The following is a 21420-nucleotide window of genomic DNA, read 5'->3' as shown; positions in this document are numbered from 1 at the left end:
AGAATACGTGGACAACTACAAATACTTAGGTGTCTGGTTAGACTGTAAACTCTCCTTCCAGACCCATATCAAACATCTCCAATCCAAAGTTAAATCTAGAATTGGCTTCCTATTTCGCAACAAAGCATCCTTCACTCATGCTGCCAAACATACCCTTGTAAAACTGACCATCCTACCAATCCTCGACTTTGGCGATGTAATTTACAAAATAGCCTCCAATACCCTACTCAACAAACTGGATGCAGTCTATCACAGTGCAATCCGTTTTGTCACCAAAGCCCCATACACTACCCACCATTGCGACCTGTACGCTCTCGTTGGCTGGCCCTCGCTTCATACTCGTCGCCAAACCCACTGGCTCCATGTCATCTACAAGACCCTGCTAGGTAAAGTCCCCCCTTATCTCAGCTCGCTGGTCACCATAGCATCTCCCACCTGTAGCACACGCTCCAGCAGGTATATCTCTCTAGTCACCCCCAAAACCAATTCTTTCTTTGGCCGCCTCTCTTTCCAGTTCTCTGCTGCCAATGACTGGAACGAACTACAAAAATCTCTGAAACTGGAAACACTTATCTCCCTCACTAGCTTTAAGCACCAACTGTCAGAGCAGCTCACAGATTACTGCACCTGTACATAGCCCACATATAATTTAGCCCTATCAACTACCTCTTTCCCAACTGTATTTAATTTATTTATTTATTTTGCTCCTTTGCACCCCATTATTTTTATTTCTACTTTGCACATTCTTCCATTGCAAAACTACCATTCCAGTGTTTTACTTGCTATATTGTATTTACCTTGCCACCAAGGCCTTTTTTTGCCTTTACCTCCCTTCTCACCTCATTTGCTCACATTGTATATAGACTTGTTTATACTTTATTATTGACTGTATGTTTGTTTTACTCCATGTGTAACTCTGTGTTGTTGTATCTGTCGAACTGCTTTGCTTTATCTTGGCCAGGTCGCAATTGTAAATGAGAACTTGTTCTCAACTTGCCTACCTGGTTAAATAAAGGTAAAATAAAATAAAATAAATAAAATAAATTAGGGAGACCACTCTCTTATTCCATATGAATGGACGGGTTCCCTTCTTGTTCACAGGCTGCGTCACAAAGATGAAACAAAACAGTTCCACGGAAGCAGAGACAGAGACTGAAATGTGTCCCAAATGGCACCCTATTCCCTATATAGTGGACAGGCTCTATATAGTGGAGCCCAGTAGTGCACTGCTTTTAATCAGGACCTATAGGGACTAAGGTGCCATTTGTGATGCGTAGACTAGAGAGATGGTTTCTGTGAAAGAGTATTGAAGAGAGGGAGCCACAAAGAGAAGGCAGAGTACTGATTAGAGGAAGGATATTAAATAGAGAGAGAGACGGCAGAGTATTGAATAGAGGAGAGATATTAAAGAGAGGGAGGGACAGCAGAGTATTGAAAAGAGGAAGATACTAAAAAGAGGGAGAGAGAGAGACAGCTTGGCTAGAGGCCACAGAGACAGACAGAGGGAGACAGCTGGCTAGAGGCCACAGAGAGAGACAGAGAGAGACAGCTTGGCTAGAGGCCATAGAGAGAGACAGAGAGAGACAGCTTGGCTAGAGGCCATAGAGAGAGACAGAGAGAGACAGCTTGGCTAGAGGCCACAGAGAGAGACAGAGCGAGACAGCTTGGCTAGAGGCTACATAGAGAGACAGAGAGAGACAGCTTGGCTAGAGGCTACAGAGAGAGACAGAGACAGACAGAGGGAGACAGCTTGGCTAGAGGCTACAGAGAGAGGCAGAGAGAGACAGCTTGGCTAGAGGCTACAGAGAGAGACAGCTTGACTAGAGGCTACAGGGAGAGACAGCGGGAGAGGGCTTGGCTAGAGGCTACAGAGAGAGACAGAGGGAGACAGCTTAGCTAGAGGCTACAGAGAGAGTGCTTGGCTAGAGGCTACAGAGAGAGACAGAGAGAGACAGCTTGGCTAGAGGCTACAAGGAGAGACAGAGGGAGACAGCTTGGCTAGAGGCTACAGAGAGAGACAGCTTGGCTAGAGGCTACAGAGAGAGACAGAGAGAGACAGCATGGCTAGAGGCTACCGAGAGAGACAGAGGGAAACAGAGAGAGACAGCTTGGCTAGAGGCTACAGAGAGAGACAGAGGGAGACAGACAGAGGGAGACAGCTTGGCTAGAGGCTACAGAGAGAGACAGAGAGAGAAAGACAGAGGGAGACAGCTTGGCTAGAGGCTACAGAGAGAGACATCTTGGCTAGAGGCTACAGAGAGAGACAGCTTGGCTAGAGGCTACAGAGAGAGACAGAGAGAGACAGCTTGGCTAGAGGCTACAGAGAGAGACAGCGAGAGACAGCTTGGCTAGAGGCTACATAGAGAGACAGAGGGAGACAGAGAGAGACAGCTTGGCTAGAGGCTACAGAGAGAGACAGAGGGAGACAGACAGAGGCAGCTTGGCTAGAGGCTACAGAGAGAGACAGAGAGAGACAGCTTGGCTAGAGGCTACAGAGAGAGACAGCGAGAGACAGCTTGGCTAGAGGCTACAGAGAAAGACAGAGGGAGACAGAGAGAGACAGCTTGGCTAGAGGCTACAGAGAGAGACAGAGGGAGACAGACAGAGGGAGACAGCTTGGCTAGAGGCTACAGAGAGAGACAGAGAGAGACAGACAGAGGGAGACAGCTTGGCTAGAGGCTACAGAGAGAGACATCTTGGCTAGAGGCTACAGAGAGAGACAGCTTGGCTAGAGGCTACAGAGAGAGACAGAGAGAGACAGCTTGGCTAGAGGCTACATAGAGAGACAGAGGGAGACAGAGAGAGACAGCTTGGCTAGAGGCTACAGAGAGAGACAGAGGGAGACAGAGAGAGGCAGCTTGGCTAGAGGCTACAGAGAGAGACAGAGAGAGACAGCTTGGCTAGAGGCTACAGAGAGAGACAGCGAGAGACAGCTTGGCTAGAGGCTACAGAGAAAGACAGAGGGAGACAGAGAGAGACAGCTTGGCTAGAGGCTACAGAGAGAGACAGAGAGAGACAGAGAGAGACAGAGAGAGACAGCTTGGCTAGAGACTACAGAGAGAGACAGAGGGAGACAGAGAGAGACAGCTTGGCTGAGCATCTTTGATTCATGCCAAATTAGTAGTTAGTAGTCAAAAACCAAGCAGACACAGAGTGTGTGTGTGTGTGTGTGTGTGTGTGTGTGTGTGTGTGTGTGTGTGTGTGTGTGTGTGTGTGTGTGTGTGTGTGTCTCAGACAGGCAGAGGTTATTCAGGAGGTTGATCTCTCCTCTGAGAAATCTCTGTCTCTATCAACAGTATTGACGGTAAATGCTTTAAGATCCAGGCAAGGAGAAGAGTAAATGCTATGAATAGACAGCTAGCTAGTAGACCATAGAGAAGAGAAACTGAGGCACAGAGAAAGAGCCAGGGAGAGCCAATGCCATTCAATCACTATTGTCTGCAGGGGACTGAGAGGAAATACAATTACCTAATAATTGATTGGATTTAAATAGCACTTTCTACCAACTGAGGTAGTCAAAGAGCTTAGTGGGAAACATCTCATCCACCATCAATGTGTAGCACCCACCTGGGTGATGCACGGCGACCATTTGTGAATCACCACCTGGACTCAGTGTTATGAAGTAAAATGTTTAATTGTGTTTTTTATTTTTTATTGGATAAATGTAGAGTTAGAGCTAACAAATAGTATATCATACTCTGCATCATTTTAGGAGCAATGGGAAAGTAATTTTGCTTTCAACTTGTAAAATCACTTTTAAGAAAATGGCCTGTGAATATTTTGGTATCTAGTGAAGAGCTTTTCTTTATCTACACCCATTCAGTATCGTTCACGCCCTGTTAAGCTTTAGCCCCACCCATCTCGTTTCGCTCTCGGAGCGTTCAGAATGAACACTTGATTCTGGCTGATGATTGGTTTACCTCTGGATAACATGAAAACAGCCTAACCAGCTCTGAAGGCAAAAATGTCATTACGCTTTTTTGCCGATTTACTGACACCGACCATATTCAACGGGTGTTTAGCTTAAGACATGCACCTAGCTAGGTAAACAACGAACCTAGCTAGGTAAACAACGAACCTAGCTAGGTAAACAACAAATATATCTAGGTAAACAACAAACCTAGCTAGGTAAACAACAAATCTATCTAAGTAAACAACGAACCTAGCTAGGTAAACAACAAATCTATCTAGGTAAACAACGAACCAAGCTAGGTAAACAACGAACCTAGCTAGGTAAAAAACGAATCTATCTAGGTAAACAACAAACCTAGCTCTGTAAACAACGAACCTAGCTAGGTAAACAACAAATCTATCTAGGTAAACAACAAACCTAGCTCGGTAAACAACGAACCTAGCTAGGTAAACAACGAACCTAGCTAGCTAAACAACGAACCTAGCTAGCTAAACAACAAACCTAGCTAGGTAAACAATGAACCTAGCTAGGTAAACAACGAACCTAGCTAGCTAAACAACGAACCTAGCTAGCTAAACAACGAACCTAGCTAGGTAAACAACATGTAGGATCACACACGTCACATAACATTAGCTAAAGAGCCAGTCAGCTAACGTTGGCTAGTTAAACAACAATGAACATGTCATTACTACCTTGCATGAATCTGCTGGGAGCTAACCAAACAAGTTCAATGTTAGCTAGCTAACATTAGGCTCTGACTAGCAAAATAAACGGCTCTGGGATACGAATAATTACGTCATACATGTAACGTTATCTAGCTAGCTAGCTAACTGTACATTTTAGCTTAAATTAAACTACTTTCTGTCAAAATTTTAAATGTGTAATATCTGAAAATGTATCTAGCTAAAGCTAGACTATCTAACCTGTATACATCATCATGCATGATGGACGCGTCTCCCTGTCATCACGGATGCCATGCCACTGCTGCCCTTTGTTTGAAGATGTATTCCAGAGACAGGTGTTCTCTCCATCTCTTTAGCTATCATACTCTAATTCCACTGATTTCAAAACTTGATCCTCCAGAAAGTGGAGAGCAACACTTATGCAGCTCCACTACAAGTCAAATCAAATTTATTTATATAGCCCTTCGTACATCAGCTGATATCTCAAAGTGCTGTACAGAAACCCAGCCTAAAAACCCAAAGAGCAAGCAATGCAGGTGTAGAAGCACGGTGGCTAGGAATATCTCCCTAGCAAGGAGTCATCATGTCAGGTAGTTCTTCAAAGGTAAATGATTTTATTTGAAGGCTTTTATGTTTTTGTTGAAATGTTGCGTGCTGGATGCTAACGCTAATGCTAACGCTAAATGCTACGCTAGCTAGCTACTTTTACACAAATGATTGTTTTCCTATGGTTGAGAAGCATATTTTGAAAATCTGAGATGACAGTGTTGTTTACAAAAGGCTAAGCTTGAGAGATGGCATATTTATTTCATTTCATTTGCGATTTTCACGAATAGTTAACGTTGCGTTATGGTAATGAGCTTGAGTCTGTATTCACGATCCCGGATCCGGGATGGGGAGATCAGAAAGGTTAAGGCACATGAAAGTTCACATGTTCCAGAAGGCATTTCTGCCAAAAAACAAAAACAATAAAAAGATAAACTGTTAAATTGGCTCTCCAGTGATGTATTGACTTCCGACATATGACTAGTTTCCTGAAATGGGTCACATTCGTGTGCCAGATTGATCAACACACATCCGATATCAGGTGGAGAGGTGAGGAGTGATATAAGCTAATTAGGAATGAGAGGGACGATTAGGTGGCCATGACGGGAATTTTGTCATGACACCAGGGTTAAAATCCCTACTCTTAGGATAAATGCCATGGGATTTGTAATGATAACAGAGAGTCAGGACACCCATTTAACGTCCCATCCAAAAAAACATCAGCAAAATGTTCCCTTCAATGCGCTGGGATCGCCTTAGAGCAGAGGAAACAGTGCCCCCTACTGGCGCTTCAACACAATTTCCAGCAGCATCTGGTCTCCATTCCAAGGACTGACCAGGACAAACCCTGCTTAGCTTCAGAGGCAAGCTAGCAGTCAGATGCAGGGTGGTGTAGGGTTAGGGGATTTCAGCTCAGTGAAATTATGGGTCTCTCTTCGTCAGAGCTTCTACAGTAGTTAGAAATTCTACAGTAGTTAGAGATTCTACAGTAGTTAGAACTTCTACTGTAGTTAGAACTTCTACTGTAGTTAGAGATTCTACAGTAGTTAGAACTTCTACAGTAGTTAGATTCTACAGAACTTAGAGATTCTACAGTAGTTAACACTTCTACTGTAGTTAGATATTCTACTGTAGTTAACACTTCTATTGTAGTTAGACATTCTAGAGTAGTTAGAGATTCTACAGTACTTCTGTAGTTAACACTTCTACAGTAGTTAGATATTCTACTGTAGTTAACACTTCTACAGTAGTTAGAGCTTCCACAGTAGTTAACACTTCTACTGTAATTACATATTCTACACTAGTTAGAGATTCTACAGAACTAGAGATTCTACAGTAGTTAGAGATTCTATAGTAGTTAACACTTCTACTGTAGTTAGATATTCTACTGTGGTTAACACTTCTATTGTAGTTAGACATTCTAGAGTAGTTAGAGATTCTACAGTAGTTAGAGATTCTACAGTAGTTAGAACTTCTATGGTAGTTAGAGATCCTACGGTAGTTAGATTTTACATGATAGTTACAGCTTCTACAGTAGTTAGATATTCTATGTAGTTAGAGATTCTACAGTAGTTAAAAATTATACTGTAGTTAGAGATTCTACGGTAGTTAGAGCTTCTACAGTAGTTAGAGATTCTACAGTAGTTAGAGAGACGAACCCAAAGCAGCAGATTGGAAGAATAATGGAAAGGAGACAGGAGATCGACTAACATAAAGCAGCAGATTGGAAGTGTCGTGGGAAGGAGAGAGGAGCGAGACTAACACAAAGCAACAGATTGGAAGTGTCGTGGGAAGGAGAGAGGAACGAGACTAACACAAGGAACAGATTGGAAGTGTCGTGGGAAAGAGAGAGGAGAACGACTAACACAAAGCAACAGATTGGAAGTGTAGTGGGAAAGAGAGAGGAGAACGACTAACACAATGCAACAGATTGGAAGTGTAGTGGGAAGGAGACAGGAGAACAACAAACACAAAGCAACAGATTGGAAGTGTAGTGGGAAAGAGAGAGGAGAACGACTAACACAATGCAACAGATTGGAAGTGTAGTGGGAAGGAGAGAGGAGAACGACTAACATAAAGCAGCAGATTGGAAGTGTAGTGGGAAGGAGAGAGGAGAGAGACTAACACAAAGCAACAGATTGGAAGTGTAGTGGGAAGGAGAGAGGAGAACGACTAACACAAAGCAGCAGATTGGAAGTGTAGTGGGAAGGAGAGAGGAGCGAGACTAACACAAAGTAACAGATTGGAAGTGTAATGGAAGGAGAGAGGAGCGAGACTAACACAAAGCAGCAGATTGGAAGTGTAGTGGGAAGGAGAGAGGAGAACGACTAACACAAAGCAGCAGATTGGAAGTGTAGTGGGAAGGAGAGAGGAGAACTGCTAACACAAAGCAACAGATTGGAAGTGTAGTGGAAAGGAGAGAGGAGCGAGACTAACACAAAGCAACAGATTGGAAGTGTAGTTGGAAGGAGAGAGGAGAACGACTAACACAAAGCAACAGATTGGAAGTGTAGTGGGAAGGAGTGAGGAGAACGACTAACACAAAGCAACAGATTAGAAGTGTAGTGGGATGGAGAGAGGAGCGAGACTAACACAAAGCAGCAGATTGGAAGTGTAGTGGGAAGGAGAGAGGAGAACGACTAACACAAACCAACAGATTGGAAGTGTCGTGGGAAGGAGAGAGGAGCGAGACTAACACAAAGCAACAGATTGGAAGTGTCGTGGGAAGGAGAGAGGAACGAGACTAACACAAGCAACAGATTGGAAGTGTAGTGGGAAGGAGACAGGAGAACAACAAACACAAAGCAACAGATTGGAAGTGTAGTGGGAAAGAGAGAGGAGAACGACTAACACAAAGCAACAGATTGGAAGTGTAGTGGGAAGGAGAGAGGAGAATGACTAACACAAAGCAACAGATTGGAAGTGTAGTGGGAAGGAGAGAGGAGCGAGACTAACACAAAGTAACAGATTGGAAGTGTAATTGAAGGAGAGAGGAGCGAGACTAACACAAAGCAGCAGATTGGAAGTGTAGTGGGAAGGAGAGAGGAGAACGACTAACACAAAGCAGCAGATTGGAAGTGTAGTGGGAAGGAGAGAGGAGAACTGCTAACACAAAGCAACAGATTGGAAGTGTAGTTGGAAGGAGAGAGGAGAACGACTAACACAAAGCAACAGATTGGAAGTGTAGTGGGAAGGAGAGAGGAGAACAACTAACACAAACCAACAGATTGGAAGTGTCGTGGGAAGGAGAGAGGAACGAGACTAACACAAAGCAACAGATTGGAAGTGTAGTGGGAAGGAGAGAGGAGAACGACTAACACAAAGCAACAGATTAGAAGTGTATTGGGAAGGAGAGAGGAGCGAGACTAACACAAAGCAGCAGATTGGAAGTGTAGTGGGAAGGAGAGAGGAGAACGACTAACACAAACCAACAGATTAGAAGTGTAGTGGGAAGGAGAGAGGAGCGAGACTAACACAAAGCAGCAAATTGGAAGTGTAGTGGAAAGGAGAGAGGAGAACGACTAACACAAAGCAACAGGTTGGAAGTGTATTGGGAAGGAGAGAGGAGCGAGACTAACACAAAGCAACAGATTGGAAGTGTAGTGGGAAGGAGAGAGGAGAACGACTAACACAAACCAACAGATTAGAAGTGTAGTGGGAAGGAGAGAGGAGCGAGACTAACACAAAGAAACAGATTGGAAGTGTAGTGGGAAGGAGAGAGGAGAATGACTAACACAAAGCAGCAGATTGGAAGTGTAGTGGAAAGGAGAGAGGAGAACGACTAACACAAAGCAACAGGTTGGAAGTGTAGTGGGAAGGAGAGAGGAACGAGACTAACACAAAGCAACAGGTTGGAAGTGTAGTGGGAAGGAGAGGGGAGCGAGACTAACACAAAGCAGCTACAATATCAAACAGTGGCGGCAACACACATACTCACTATCACACAGACGCTAATGCACATACACACACACTCCCCAGTTTCTTACCTTCGAAAGTGCGTGCAGCGTCCACCAGGTGTGACCAGTCGAGTCCGGAGGCGGAGTCAGGGAGGGGCATGAGACCAGGGTCGTTGAACTTTGACCTGTCAGCCAGCGAGCCGTCAGAGAACCAGAACTCATCTCGAGAGAGAGAGGGAGAGAAGACAGGCAGGTCAATGACCAGCACAAACATGGTCTTTGACTTCAGGAAATGTTTAGATTAATCCAAATTAATTCATCTCTAGCACAGAACCAGAGAAAATGTCTAACAGGCCTTCCTGGAGAAGGCCCTTATAACCAATAACAGAAACAACTGTTCTGTCAACAAGTTCACTAAATCTTGTAAGAAAGACCAAACAAGACCCAGTGTCCTTGGCTAGGAGCCGTACACAAGACCCAGTGTCCTTGGCTAGGAGCTGTACCCAAGCCCCAGTTTCCTTGGCTAGGGGCCCTCCACAAGACCCTGTGTCCTTGGCTAGGAACCATACACAAGACCCTGTGTCCTTGGCTAGGAACAATACACAAGACCTAGTGTCCTTGACTAGGAGCCATACCCAAGACACAGTGTCCTTGGCTAGGAGCCGTACCCAAGACCCAGTGTCCTTGGCTAGGAGCCCTCCACAAGACCCAGTGTCCTTGACTAGGAGCCGTACCCAAGACCCAGTGTCCTTGTTTAGGAGCCCTCCACAAGACCCAGTGTCCTTGGCTAGGAGCCGTCCACAAGACCCTGTGTCCTTGGCTAGGAGCCGTACCCAAGACCCAGTGTCCTTGGCTAGGAGCCCTCCACAAGACCCAGTGTCCTTGGCTAGGAGCCGTACCCAAGACCCAGTGTCCTTGGCTAGGAGCCGAACACAAGACCCAGTGTCCTTGGCTAGGAGCCGTACCCAAGACCCAGTGTCCTTGGCTAGGAGCCCTCCACAAGACCCTGTGTCATTGGCTAGGAGCCATACACAAGACCCTGTGTACTTGGCTAGGAGCCATACACAAAACTCAGTGTCCTTGGCTAGGAGCCCTCCACAAGACCCTGTGTCCTTGGCTAGGAGCCATACCCAAGACCCAGTGTCCTTGGAAAGGAACCCGACCCAAGACCCAGTGTCCTTGTCTAGGAGCCGTACACAAGACCCAGTGTCCTTGGCTAGGAACCATACACAAGACCAAGTGTCCTTGGCTAGGAACCGTACACAAGACCCAGTTTCCTTGGCTAGGAGCCGTACCCAAGACCCTGTGTCCTTGGCTAGGAACCCTCCACAAGACTCAGTGTCCTTGGCTAGGTGCCGTACACACGACCCAGTGTCCTTGGCTAGAAACCATACACAAGACCAAGTGTCCTTGGCTAGGAACCGTACACAAGACCCAGTGTCCTTGGCTAGGAGCCGTACCCAAGACCCAGTGTCCTTGGCTATGAGCCCTCCACAAGACCCAGTGTCCTTGGCTAGGAGCTGTACACAAGACCCAGTGTCCTTGGCTAGGAGCCGTACACAAGACCCAGTGTCCTTGGTTAGGGGCCCTCCACAAGACCCAGTGTCCTTGACTAGGAGCCGTACCCAAGACCCAGTGTCTTTGGCTATGAGCCCTCCACAAGACCCTGTATCCTTGGCCAGGAGCTGTACCCAAGACCCAGTGTCCTTGGCTAGGAGACGTCCACAAGACCCAGTGTCCTTGGCTGGGAGACGTACCCAAGACCAAGTGAGCATTACAGCATCTCTCCTCTCAAGAAGCCGTCTGAAGGGAAATAAATGGCTTGTCTCACTGGATGTCTTCATGTCTCAATCAACAACCCCTTTCGTTAAATTCAATTTCAATTTAAGGGGATTTATGCATATGTTTACATTGCCAAAGCAAGTCAAAAAGAAAAACAATCAAAAATTAAACATTACACTCATAAAGGTTCCAAAGGAATAGAGACATTTCAAATGTCATATTATGTCCATATACAGTGTTGTAACGATGTGAAAATAGTTAAAGTACAAAAGGGAAAATAAATAACATAAATATGGGTTGTATTTATAATGATGTTTATTCTTCACTGGTTGCCCTTTTCTTGTGGCAACAGGTCACAAATCTTACTACTGTGTGACATACTGTGGTATTTCACCAAAATCGGGTTTGTTTTCTGATTCTTTGTGGATCTGTGTAATCTGAGGGAAATATGTGTCTCTAATATGGTCATACATTTGGAAGGAGGTTAGGAAGTGCAGCTCAGTTTCCACCTCATTTTGTGGGCAGTGTGCAGATAGCCTGTCTTCTCTTGAGAGCCAGGTCTGCCTACGGCGTCCTTTCTCAATAGCAAGGCTATGCTCACTGAGTCTGTAAATAGTCAAAGTTTTCCTTAAGTTTGGGTCAGTCACAGTGGTCAGGTATTCTGCCACTGTGTACACTCTGTTTAGGGCCAAATAGCATTCTAGTTTGCTCATTCTAGTTTTACTTTCCAATGTGTCAAGTAATTATCTTTTTGTTTTCTCGTGATTTGTTTGGGTCTAATTGTGTTGCAGTCCTGGGGCTCTGTGGGGTCAGTTTGTGTTTGTGAACAGAGCCCCAGGACCAGATTGCTTAGGGGACTCTAAGCAATATATATGTGTCTATGTTAATCTCTCTGTAGGGGATGGATTTGTTATGGAAGGTTTGGGAATTACTTCCTTTTAGGTGGTTGTAGAATTTAACGACTCGTTTCTGGATTTTGATAATCAGCAGGTATCGGTCTAATTTTGCTCTGCATTCATTATTTGGTGTTGTAGGTTGTACTCTCCCTCCCTATCCTTTCACTTCCACTATTCCACTGCCTTTCTCTCTCTCCCTCTCTCTCTCTCTCTCTTCCCTCCTCTCCTCTCCTCTCTCTCTCCTCTCCTCTCCTCTTCCCTCCTCTCCTCTCCTCTCTCCTCTCCTCTCCTCTCCTCTCCTCTCCTCTCCTCTCCTCTCCTCTCCTCTCCTCTCCTCTCCTCTCTTCTCTTCTCCTCTCCTCTACTCTCTCTCTCTCTTCCCTTCTCTCCTCTCTCTCTTCCCTTCTCTCCTCTCTCTCTCTCTATTCCCTCCTCTCCTCTCTCTCCCTCTCTCTCTCTCTTCCCTCCTCTCTCTCCTTGGTCACTATCTCTCCCTCTCCCTCCCTATCTCTTTGTCTCTCTCTTGCTTGCTCTCTCCCTCTCTTTCAGCACTCTCCTTGACAGACAGGGAATGCAATATAAAGGCTCTTATTTCACAGAGAAGACTTTGGCAATGCCAGGAGAGGGAGAGAGGGGAGAGCGAGCAAGAGAGTGAGAGAGAGAGAGAGATAATTCCCTCCCTCCAATTTGAGTTTCAGAGTGATCAACTATTTACCAAATTGGTAGGTTTTAGTGTGGAGGAGAAAGATAGAGAGAAGAGAGAGCTCGTAACAGCTACCCTTCACAACAATCAGGCATCCATCAGGCATGACAGTTACGAGAAGGCAACAGGAAAAGAGACAGCTAAGAGCGTAAAGAGAGAATAACCAGTTAAGAAAGTTAAGAGAGGAACCAGCTAAGAAGGTTAAGAGAGAAGAACCAGCTAAGAGGGCAAAGTGAGAAGAACCAGCTAAGAGGATGAAGAGAGAAGGACCAACTAAGAAGGTTAAGAGAGAAGAACCAGCTAAGAGGATGAAGAGAGAAGAACCAGCTAAGAAGGTTAAGAGAGAAGAACCAGCTAAGAGGGCAAAGAAAGAAGAACCAGCTAAGAGGATGAAGAGAGAAGAACCAGCTAAAAAGGTTAAGAGAGAAGAACCAACTAAGAAGGTTAAGAGAGAAGAACCAGCTAAGAGGATGAAGAGAGAAGAACCAGCTAAGAAGGTTAAGAGAGAAGAACCAGCTAAGAGGATGAAGAGAGAAGAACCAGCTAAGAAGGTTAAGAGAGAAGAACCAGCTAAGAGGGCAAAGAGAGAAGAACCAGCTAAGAGGATGAACAGCAGCACTTCAAATACATTCTCTTTATCTCAACAGAGCACTGAATACCAATATGGAAATGAAACCGAGGAAGGGAGAGGAGAGACAGACAGGGTCTGACAGGTGAACAGGACATTCTGTGTGACTGACAGTATAGCTGTCCTAATGAGGAATGAGCATGTTCATGTCAGAGACCTCCTCCTCTCAGCTGGTCAGTCTAGACTAGTGAGGACACAGCTCTCCAACTCATGCATCTCAGTGTGAGTGCCTCAAGCGTTCAGTCTCAGTGAACATTAGCTGGTTGTGACAGGTCTTAATGCACCTTAATGACAGACACATTTCCATTGTATGTCTGGATGTGTTTGTGCAATACTTACTCCTGAGGTTGGAGCCCCCCTGTCCTGGCATGCGTGGTGGCAGGGTGGCGTGATAGGGTGGAGTGGTGGAGAACAGGATGTCATTGGGCAGCACCTGGTCCAGCATCGAGCTATGGGAGGAGGCGTAGGACGAGCCCTTTCTGTTGCTGCTACACACACTCTCATCTGATAGGGTACGGTACAGGGAGCGCCGTGGTGATAGGCTGCCCGTCGCAGACATCTGGAGGGGGGAACAGAACACATCAACACACATTCACAACAAGAGCAGATGACAATCTGCTCCTTCCCAGCTAACAACGAATTCCCAGAAATGTATCGAACGTTCCCTTAAGAGTCTCATTAGATTATTAACTAAGGTTTTCATAGGAATGTTCCCCTGATGTACAAGGAATGTTTCCAAGAGACAATTACCTTAATGTCAAATAGGACTTACCCAGAATGTGGTTACCATGTTCTCAGAATGTAAGCTCCCCCCCCCCCCCCCCCCCCCCACACACACACACACAGTTCCCCGAGAGCTGCCATCCATTCCCCACCCCCAAGCAATACCAGTAAAACGTTTGTATAATTTAAACTTTTAGAGACAGGATTAGTGCTTTTATATTTAATAATCTCAACCCACACAGTGCATATTCATTATATAGATAGGCATGCTTTATCTTGTCTGGTTTATCATCCCAGATAAAATGAAGAAAATACATTTGCTCATATGATTTGAAAAACAAATCATCAGGAGTAGGCAGCGCCATAAGTGAGTAAAGTGAGATATGACTAAGGAGTTAATCAGTGTAATTGTTCCATAAATAGACAGGTATTTACCTCTCCATGGTTGCAGAATCATGTCGATTTTTACTAGGATTCTATTGAAATTAATTGTGGAGAGCTTATTTATATATTTTGTGAAATGAATGTATGTTTACTTCACCGTCAGCCCATTTTATAGGTATGGTAATGGAATGGTTGTATTTTTTAAAGATCTAAAATGTAATATTGTATACTTATCAAAATTATGTTTTAGTCCAGATAAATTAGCTAGATCTTAAATGAGATATTGCAGGGATCTAACTTGTGGACTTTTTTATAAATATTGAGTCATCGGCATACATGGACATCTTTGTTTATAAACATTGGATTTCTAATCCTAATAATGTTGTTATTGGATCTGATTTTAATAGCTAGCATTTAGATGTCCATAACGAATAGATATGGTAACAGCGGACACCCTTGTTTAACCCCTCTTGACAATTCAAAGTAGCTACTATTTATTATTTTACCCATTTGATAAATGGAAAAAATCCAGGACTTCCAGTATTACTTTATCATAGTTATTTTCAAAGTCCATTATTGTACCTTTATTTAACTAGGCAAGTCAGTTAAGAACAAATTCTTATTTTCAATGATGTGGGTTAACTGCCTGATCAGGGGCAGAATGACAGAATTGTACCTTGTCAGCTCGGGGATATGAACTTGCACCCTTTTGGTTACTAGTCCAACGCTCTAACCACTAGGCCACCCTGCCGCCCCAATAAATTGCAGGGCTGCTTCTTTGATGTTTCATGTTTTTCTAGTAGTTGTCGTATATTGTCTCCAATGTATTGTCCATGTAAAAAACCTGTCTGATCAAGATGAACAATACCTGGTAAAACCTTTCTGATTCTGAGTGCTATACATTTCACTAGTAGTTTTGCATCACAACATTGGTCAATTAGATGATGATCCGATCACATTCTGTCTCCTATCAATACTTTCTGAACCTTTGATGCAAGAGAGAAAGTGTCATGCCCTGGCCGTATAGAGGTTTTTATTCTCTATTTTGGTTAGGTGGAAAAAATTGTGTGACTAGGGTGGGCATTCTAGTTTCCTTATTTCTATGTTGATATGGTTGATTCCCAATCAGGGGCAGCTGTCTATCGTTGTCCCTGATTGGGGATCATATATAAGTTGTCATTTTCCTTTTGGGTTTCATGGGATCTTGTTTTCTGTTTAGTGTCTGTTCCTGACAGAGCTGTTCGCTTTTGTTTTCCCTTTGTTATTTTGTTTGAGTGGTTTTTGATAATCAAAATCATGAACACTTTCCACGCTGCACTTTGGTCCACTCTTTTCAACGAAAGCCGTAACAGAAAGAGACAAGAAAGTAGTCAAGACGACTAGCTTGATTAAGGCTCCTCAATGTATATCTCACTAGGTCAGGTTTTTTTTGTCTCCAAATAATCTTTATATATTATATCATAAATAGGACTGTTGGAGTTATGTCACACATGCACGAAAGAAAGAAATCTCACTCTAATACATTTTAATAGAAAGTTAGCAAAAAATAGTTAAGATCTTGCTTCCATAAAAAATGAAAGAGTCCAACAAGGATAGGGAGGGGGAAAAAGTTGCCCATATTTTCAAGACCTGAGCTACTTCATTTATTTACGAAATGTACTTGTTTATTTAGGCAAACTAATATATTTGTTTAGTCTTGGCCTATTTAGTAGGCTATTTCACAGCATAAAGCTATGTATATCAGCGTTAAAACTTCTTATGGAGGAGTGTTCCTGTGGCGGGATTAGAGCAGCGGAAATTTAGAGCGCCACCTATAGTTTTTGATAAAACTCAAACTTTCATTAAAACACACATGCAAGGTACTGAATTAAAGCTACACTCGTTGTGAATCTAGCCACCAAGTCAGATTTGTAAAATGCTTTTCGGCGAAAGCATGAGAAGCTATTATCTGATAGCATGCACCCCCCAGAATAGCAGACCGTCACCTAAACAACAGATTTTGCGGTAGCCGGCGCTACCCAAAACGCAGAAATAAAATATAAAACATTCATTACCTTTGACGAGCTTCTTCGTTGGCACTCCTATATGTCCCATAAACATCACAATTGGGTCTTTTTCCCGATTATATCCGTCATTGTATACCCAAAATGTCATTTGCTGAAGGCCAGTCTGATCCTGGAAAATGCCCCTTTACAAGACGCAACGTCACTTTTTAAAATTACAAAAGTTGCCTATAAACTTTTACAAATTACTTCAAACTACTTTTCTAAACCAACTTTGGGTATTAATAAACGTTAATAATCTATAAAATGGATCACGGGGCTATCTGTATTCGATAGCAGCAAGTCTGGAAATCATCGTCCATGTTTTCAATTTCACAACATCCTGTGGTGCGCCTCAAGACAGGAAGGGCCTATTCGTGATCTAACCAAGGATAAAGCAGACATGAAATGCCAGTACTGGCGACATCGTGTGGAAGCTGTAGGCGTTTACAGGGGATCCTCATTTATTTTCTGTCGCGTTAGACAATACATTGAATGGCGGATGAATATTTTTTTGGTGTTTTTGGTAAACAGTTTTACCAGGGATTTTTACTCCTAAACACGTTCTGTTATAGCCACAGACCCGATTTAATCAGTTTTAGAGACTTCCGAGTGTTTTCTATACACACATACTTATCATATGCATATACTATATTCCTGGCATGAGTAGCAAGACTTTGAAATGTTGCGCGATTTTTAACAAAAAGCTGCGAAAATTCGCATCATCCCTAACAGGCTGAGTGGCTCACTCATTTGTGGCTTTGAATCAAAGTAAATAAGTACCAAAATGCGTTCTGATAGTTGTTAATAAATACATGTTTAGACCAGGTTCATCTGTTCAATTGTTTGCGACATTGTGGTTACAGTGGAAACGTAAACAAAGTAAATCAAATAAATCTTATTCATAATGAGTAATCACATTTCTTTGTTTACATTTTTTGTAAGATTTGATTTGATCTTTTTAGACAATACAAAACAGACACATACAAAGGACAACTACATCACACCTGCCAGACCCACCTGCTCACACACCCATCTCCAGTGCCCGCATCACTTTCCGCCACATGGCCTCAAACTGCACCATTTGGGTTTAACCTTCTGAATGAATGATTATATTGAAGATAGAAGACGCCACTTTAATGAGTTCCGAGAGCAGATCCGTTACCCATCAAAGTAATATCAATGTATTTAGCCTAATTGTTTTATACACAAAATATACTAATAACTTCAAAAACAGTCCAGTCATCACTGGATTTATTTAAAATGCTGTGTAGGAAGAATGTGTTATCCACCGTGTCTGATCCCAGGCTCTTTATCCACCCTGCCTGGTCCCAGGCTCACAGCTGGTTTCACCCTGAAACCACACATCCATCTGAAGGTGACTCTTTATCCTTTGGAACCACAGAATGACCAGGTGGACAGTAGGCCTCTTGAAGCCACAGAGGAAATCAACAAGATCCACAAGTATTCTTTCTCAATAGCTGGTAGCTGATTTATTTTTGCCTGATGCAGAACTCTAGTGCAATAGGAGACTGATTGAAGCATTAGTTAATTTACAAAAGGATAGTCTAATAGGGTTGTCTAATAGGGTAGTCTAATAAGGTAGTCTAATAGGATAGTCTAATAGGATAGTCTAAAAGGATAGTCTAATAGGGTAGTCTAATAAGGTAGTCTAATAGGGTAGTCTAATAAGGTAGTCTAATAGTATAGTCTAATAGGATAGTCTAATAACGTAGTCTAATAGGATAGTTTAATAGGATAGTCTAATAGGGTAGTCTAATAAGGTTGTCTAATAGGAAAAGTTCAATAGGGTAGTCTAATAGGGTAGTTTAATAGGGTATCTAATAGGATAGTCTAATAAGGTAGTCTAATAGGGTAGTCTAATAGGATAGTCTAAAAGGATAGTCTAATAGGGTAGTTTAATAGGATAGTATAATAGGGTAGTCTAATAGGGTAGTTTAAAGGGTATCTAATAGGATAGTATAATAAGGTAGTATAATAGGGTAGTCTAATAGGGTATCTAATAGGATAGACTAATAAGGTAGTCTAATAGGATAGTCTAATAGGGTAGCCTAATAGGGTATATAATATGGTATCTAATAGGGTAGTCTAATAAGGTAGTCTAATAGGGTAGTTTAATAGGGTGTCTAATAGGATAGTCTAATAAGGTAGTCTAATAGGGTAGTTTAATAGGATAGTATAATATGGTAGTCTAATAGGGTAGTTTAAAGGGTATCTAATAGGATAGTATAATAAGGTAGTCTAATAGGGTGGTCTAATAGGGTAGCTTAATAGGATAGTCTAATAGGGTAGTCTAATAGGGTAGTCTAATAGGGTAGTCTAAAAGGGTAGTCTAATTGGGTAGTCTAATAGGATAATCTGATAGGATGGTCTAATAGGATAGTCTAATATCTTAGTTTAATAGGGTATCTAATAGGATAGTCTAATAAGTTAGTCTAATAAGGTTGTCTTATAGGGTAGTCTGATAGGGTATCTAATAGGATAGTCTAATAGGATAGTCTAATAAGGTAGTCTAATAGGATAGTCTAATAGTGTAGTCTAATAAGGTAGTCTAATAGGATGGTCTAATAGGATAGTCTAATATCTTAGTTTAATAGGGTATCTAATAGGATAGTCTAATAGGATAGTCTAATAAGGTAGTCTAATAGGATAGTTTAATAGGATAGTCTAATAGGGTAGTCTAATTTTATTTTATTTATTTTACCTTTATTTAACCAGGTAGGCAAGTTGAGAACAAGTTCTCATTTACAATTGCGACCTGGCCAAGATAAAGCAAAGCAGTTCGACAGATACAACAACACAGAGTTACACATGGAGTAAAACAAACATACAGTCAATAATAAAGTATAAACAAGTCTATATACAATGTGAGCAAATTAGGTGAGAAGGGAGGTAAAGGCAAAAAAAGGCCTTGGTGGCAAGGTAAATACAATATAGCAAGTAAAACACTGGAATGGTAGTTTTGCAATGGAAGAATGTGCAAAGTAGAAATAAAAATAATGGGGTGCAAAGGAGCAAAATAAATAAATACATTAAATACAGTTGGGAAAGAGGTAGTTGATAGGGCTAAATTATATGTGGGCTATGTACAGGTGCAGTAATCTGTGAGCTGCTCTGACAGTTGGTGCTTAAAGCTAGTGAGGGAGATAAGTGTTTCCAGTAATAAGGTTGTCTAATAGGAAAAGTTTAATAGGGTAGTCTAATAGGGCAATTTAATAGGATAGTCTAATAAGGTAGTCTAATAGGATAGTTTAATAGGATAGTCTAATAGGGTAGTCTAATAAGGTTGTCTAATAGAAAAAGTTTAATAGGGTAGTCTAATAGGGTATCTAATAGGATAGTCTAATAGGATAGTCTAATAGGGTAGTCTAATAAGGTAGTCTAATAAGGTAGTCTAATAGGGTAGTCGAATAGGGTAGTCTAATAGGGTATCTAATAGGATAGTCTAATAAGGTAGTCTAATAGGAGAGTCGAATAGGGTAGTCTAATAGGGTATATAATATGGTATCTAATAGGGTAGTCTAATAAAGTAGTCTAATAGGGTAGTTTAATAGGGTATCTAATAAGATAGTCTAATAGGATAGTCTAATAGGGTTGTCTAATAGGATAGTCTAATAAGGTAGTCTAATTAGGTAGTCTTATAGGGTAGTCTAATAGGGTATCTATAAGGATTTTCTAATAAGGTAGTCGAATATGGTAGTCTAATAGAGTATCTAATAGGGTCGTCTAATAGGGTAGTCTAATAGGATAGCCTAATAGGGTAGTCTAATATGGTAGTTTAATAGGATAGTCTAATAGGAGAGTCGAATAGGGTAGTCTAATAGGGTATATAATATGGTATCTAATAGGGTAGTCTAATAAAGTAGTCTAATAGGATAGTCTAATAGGCTAGTCTAATAGGGTAGTCTAACAGGATAATCTGATACGGTAGTCGAATAGGTTAGTCTAATAGGGTAGTCTAATAAGGTAGTCTAATAGGACAGTCTAATAGGATAGTCTAATAGGGTAGTCTAATAGGATAATCTGATACGGTAGTCGAATAGGTTAGTCTAATAGGACAGTCTAATAGGATAGTCTAATAGGGTAGTCTAATAGGGTATCTAATAGCTCAGTTGGGTGTGAAAAATACCCCCATTTCTGCCACAGTTTAGACTACTAATAGATGCTGTGGTCAGTCAGAGTTGAGTCCTATTGTAAAGTGTAGCCTAATGGCTATAACTCAGCCCTATGCTGTTCCAGCTTCTGTTGCCTATTTGAGTGCTTACTAAATATCTTCAGCAAACGCAAAATGTTGGATAAAGACTTTCCACTAATCCGGCTGTTTTTCAGTTTTGCTATGGGTATTACAATTGAATTTGAATTAACTGAATGATGAGTATGAAGAAGACAGTGATCTTCCTCCGTCTCGCACACCAAAATAAATATATGCTTTTTTTCTACTTCGTCAGAAGAAGCTGGATCATATACCACACAGTTTTGGTTCATCAACGTCTTTATGCTTTCGTTGATAAAATAATGATACAGAACACAAAATACAGATGTTTATTTCAACTACATCATTGAAGGCAGACCAGCAGAAAGATAAACATTCTCTGAGGACAAAGATACGGGCGGCAGCTGATGCATTGGTCCAGAGCCACGCGGCATTGACGGAAGGCTGAGAATGACACGTTGAAGAGGGCGAGGAACGAGATGGAGTCACAATCCATGCCAGGCACACCTGTGAGCTGTGAAACTCCACCTCCGACAGGCAGAGGCAATACGTGGCGGGTTCATCCGGTTGTCGGTTCACCCTGATATTTCCATTCCTCTTCTGACAGCAGAACTTGACCAACGGCTCACCAGGCACAGCAAGGGCCGCCCGGACCATTATGCTGTTCTGCTATTCCATGGATGTGTAACCGAAGAGAGATACCATGAGTGGAAACAGAATACCAACTGGGATGGATCCCGAGGCGAATGTGGCTTAGCAGTGAACCTCCGGGTGTTCATCATTAATACCGTGTCTCAGAAGATTCTGTCCATGACTGATACAACCAGCAAAAGCATTAAAGACAGAGTTCATGATCTCTCCCTTATGTAAGGAATTAGGCACTTTACTATGTTTACTATGTAGGTTACAGTAAACATCTCATTGTCCTGTTTTTTGTCAGACTCCACAGTAGCCTAATAAACAATTGCATTATAAATCAGTTATATTTTC

At 42.3% G+C, this 21420-nt stretch overlaps 1 protein-coding gene across 4 annotated transcripts in view; it reads right to left on the bottom strand.

Moving 5' to 3' along the window:
* Positions 1 to 21420, bottom strand: part of LOC110517286 (signal-induced proliferation-associated 1-like protein 2) — a 317547-nt gene that overhangs the window by 13318 nt on the left and 282809 nt on the right. For all 4 annotated transcript variants that reach the window (XM_036945905.1, XM_036945907.1, XM_036945906.1 and 1 more), the window contains 2 exons: positions 13387 to 13606; positions 9129 to 9260 (listed from right to left, as the gene is read on the bottom strand). In XM_036945905.1, coding sequence (XP_036801800.1) covers positions 9129 to 9260; positions 13387 to 13606 — 352 coding nt within the window. The remainder of the gene's footprint in view (positions 1 to 9128; positions 9261 to 13386; positions 13607 to 21420) is intronic.

The sequence above is a fragment of the Oncorhynchus mykiss genome, chromosome 16, assembly GCF_013265735.2.
Source record: "Oncorhynchus mykiss isolate Arlee chromosome 16, USDA_OmykA_1.1, whole genome shotgun sequence".
Classification (NCBI taxonomy): Eukaryota; Metazoa; Chordata; class Actinopteri; order Salmoniformes; family Salmonidae; genus Oncorhynchus; species Oncorhynchus mykiss.
This window is presented reverse-complemented; position numbering and strand designations above follow the sequence as displayed.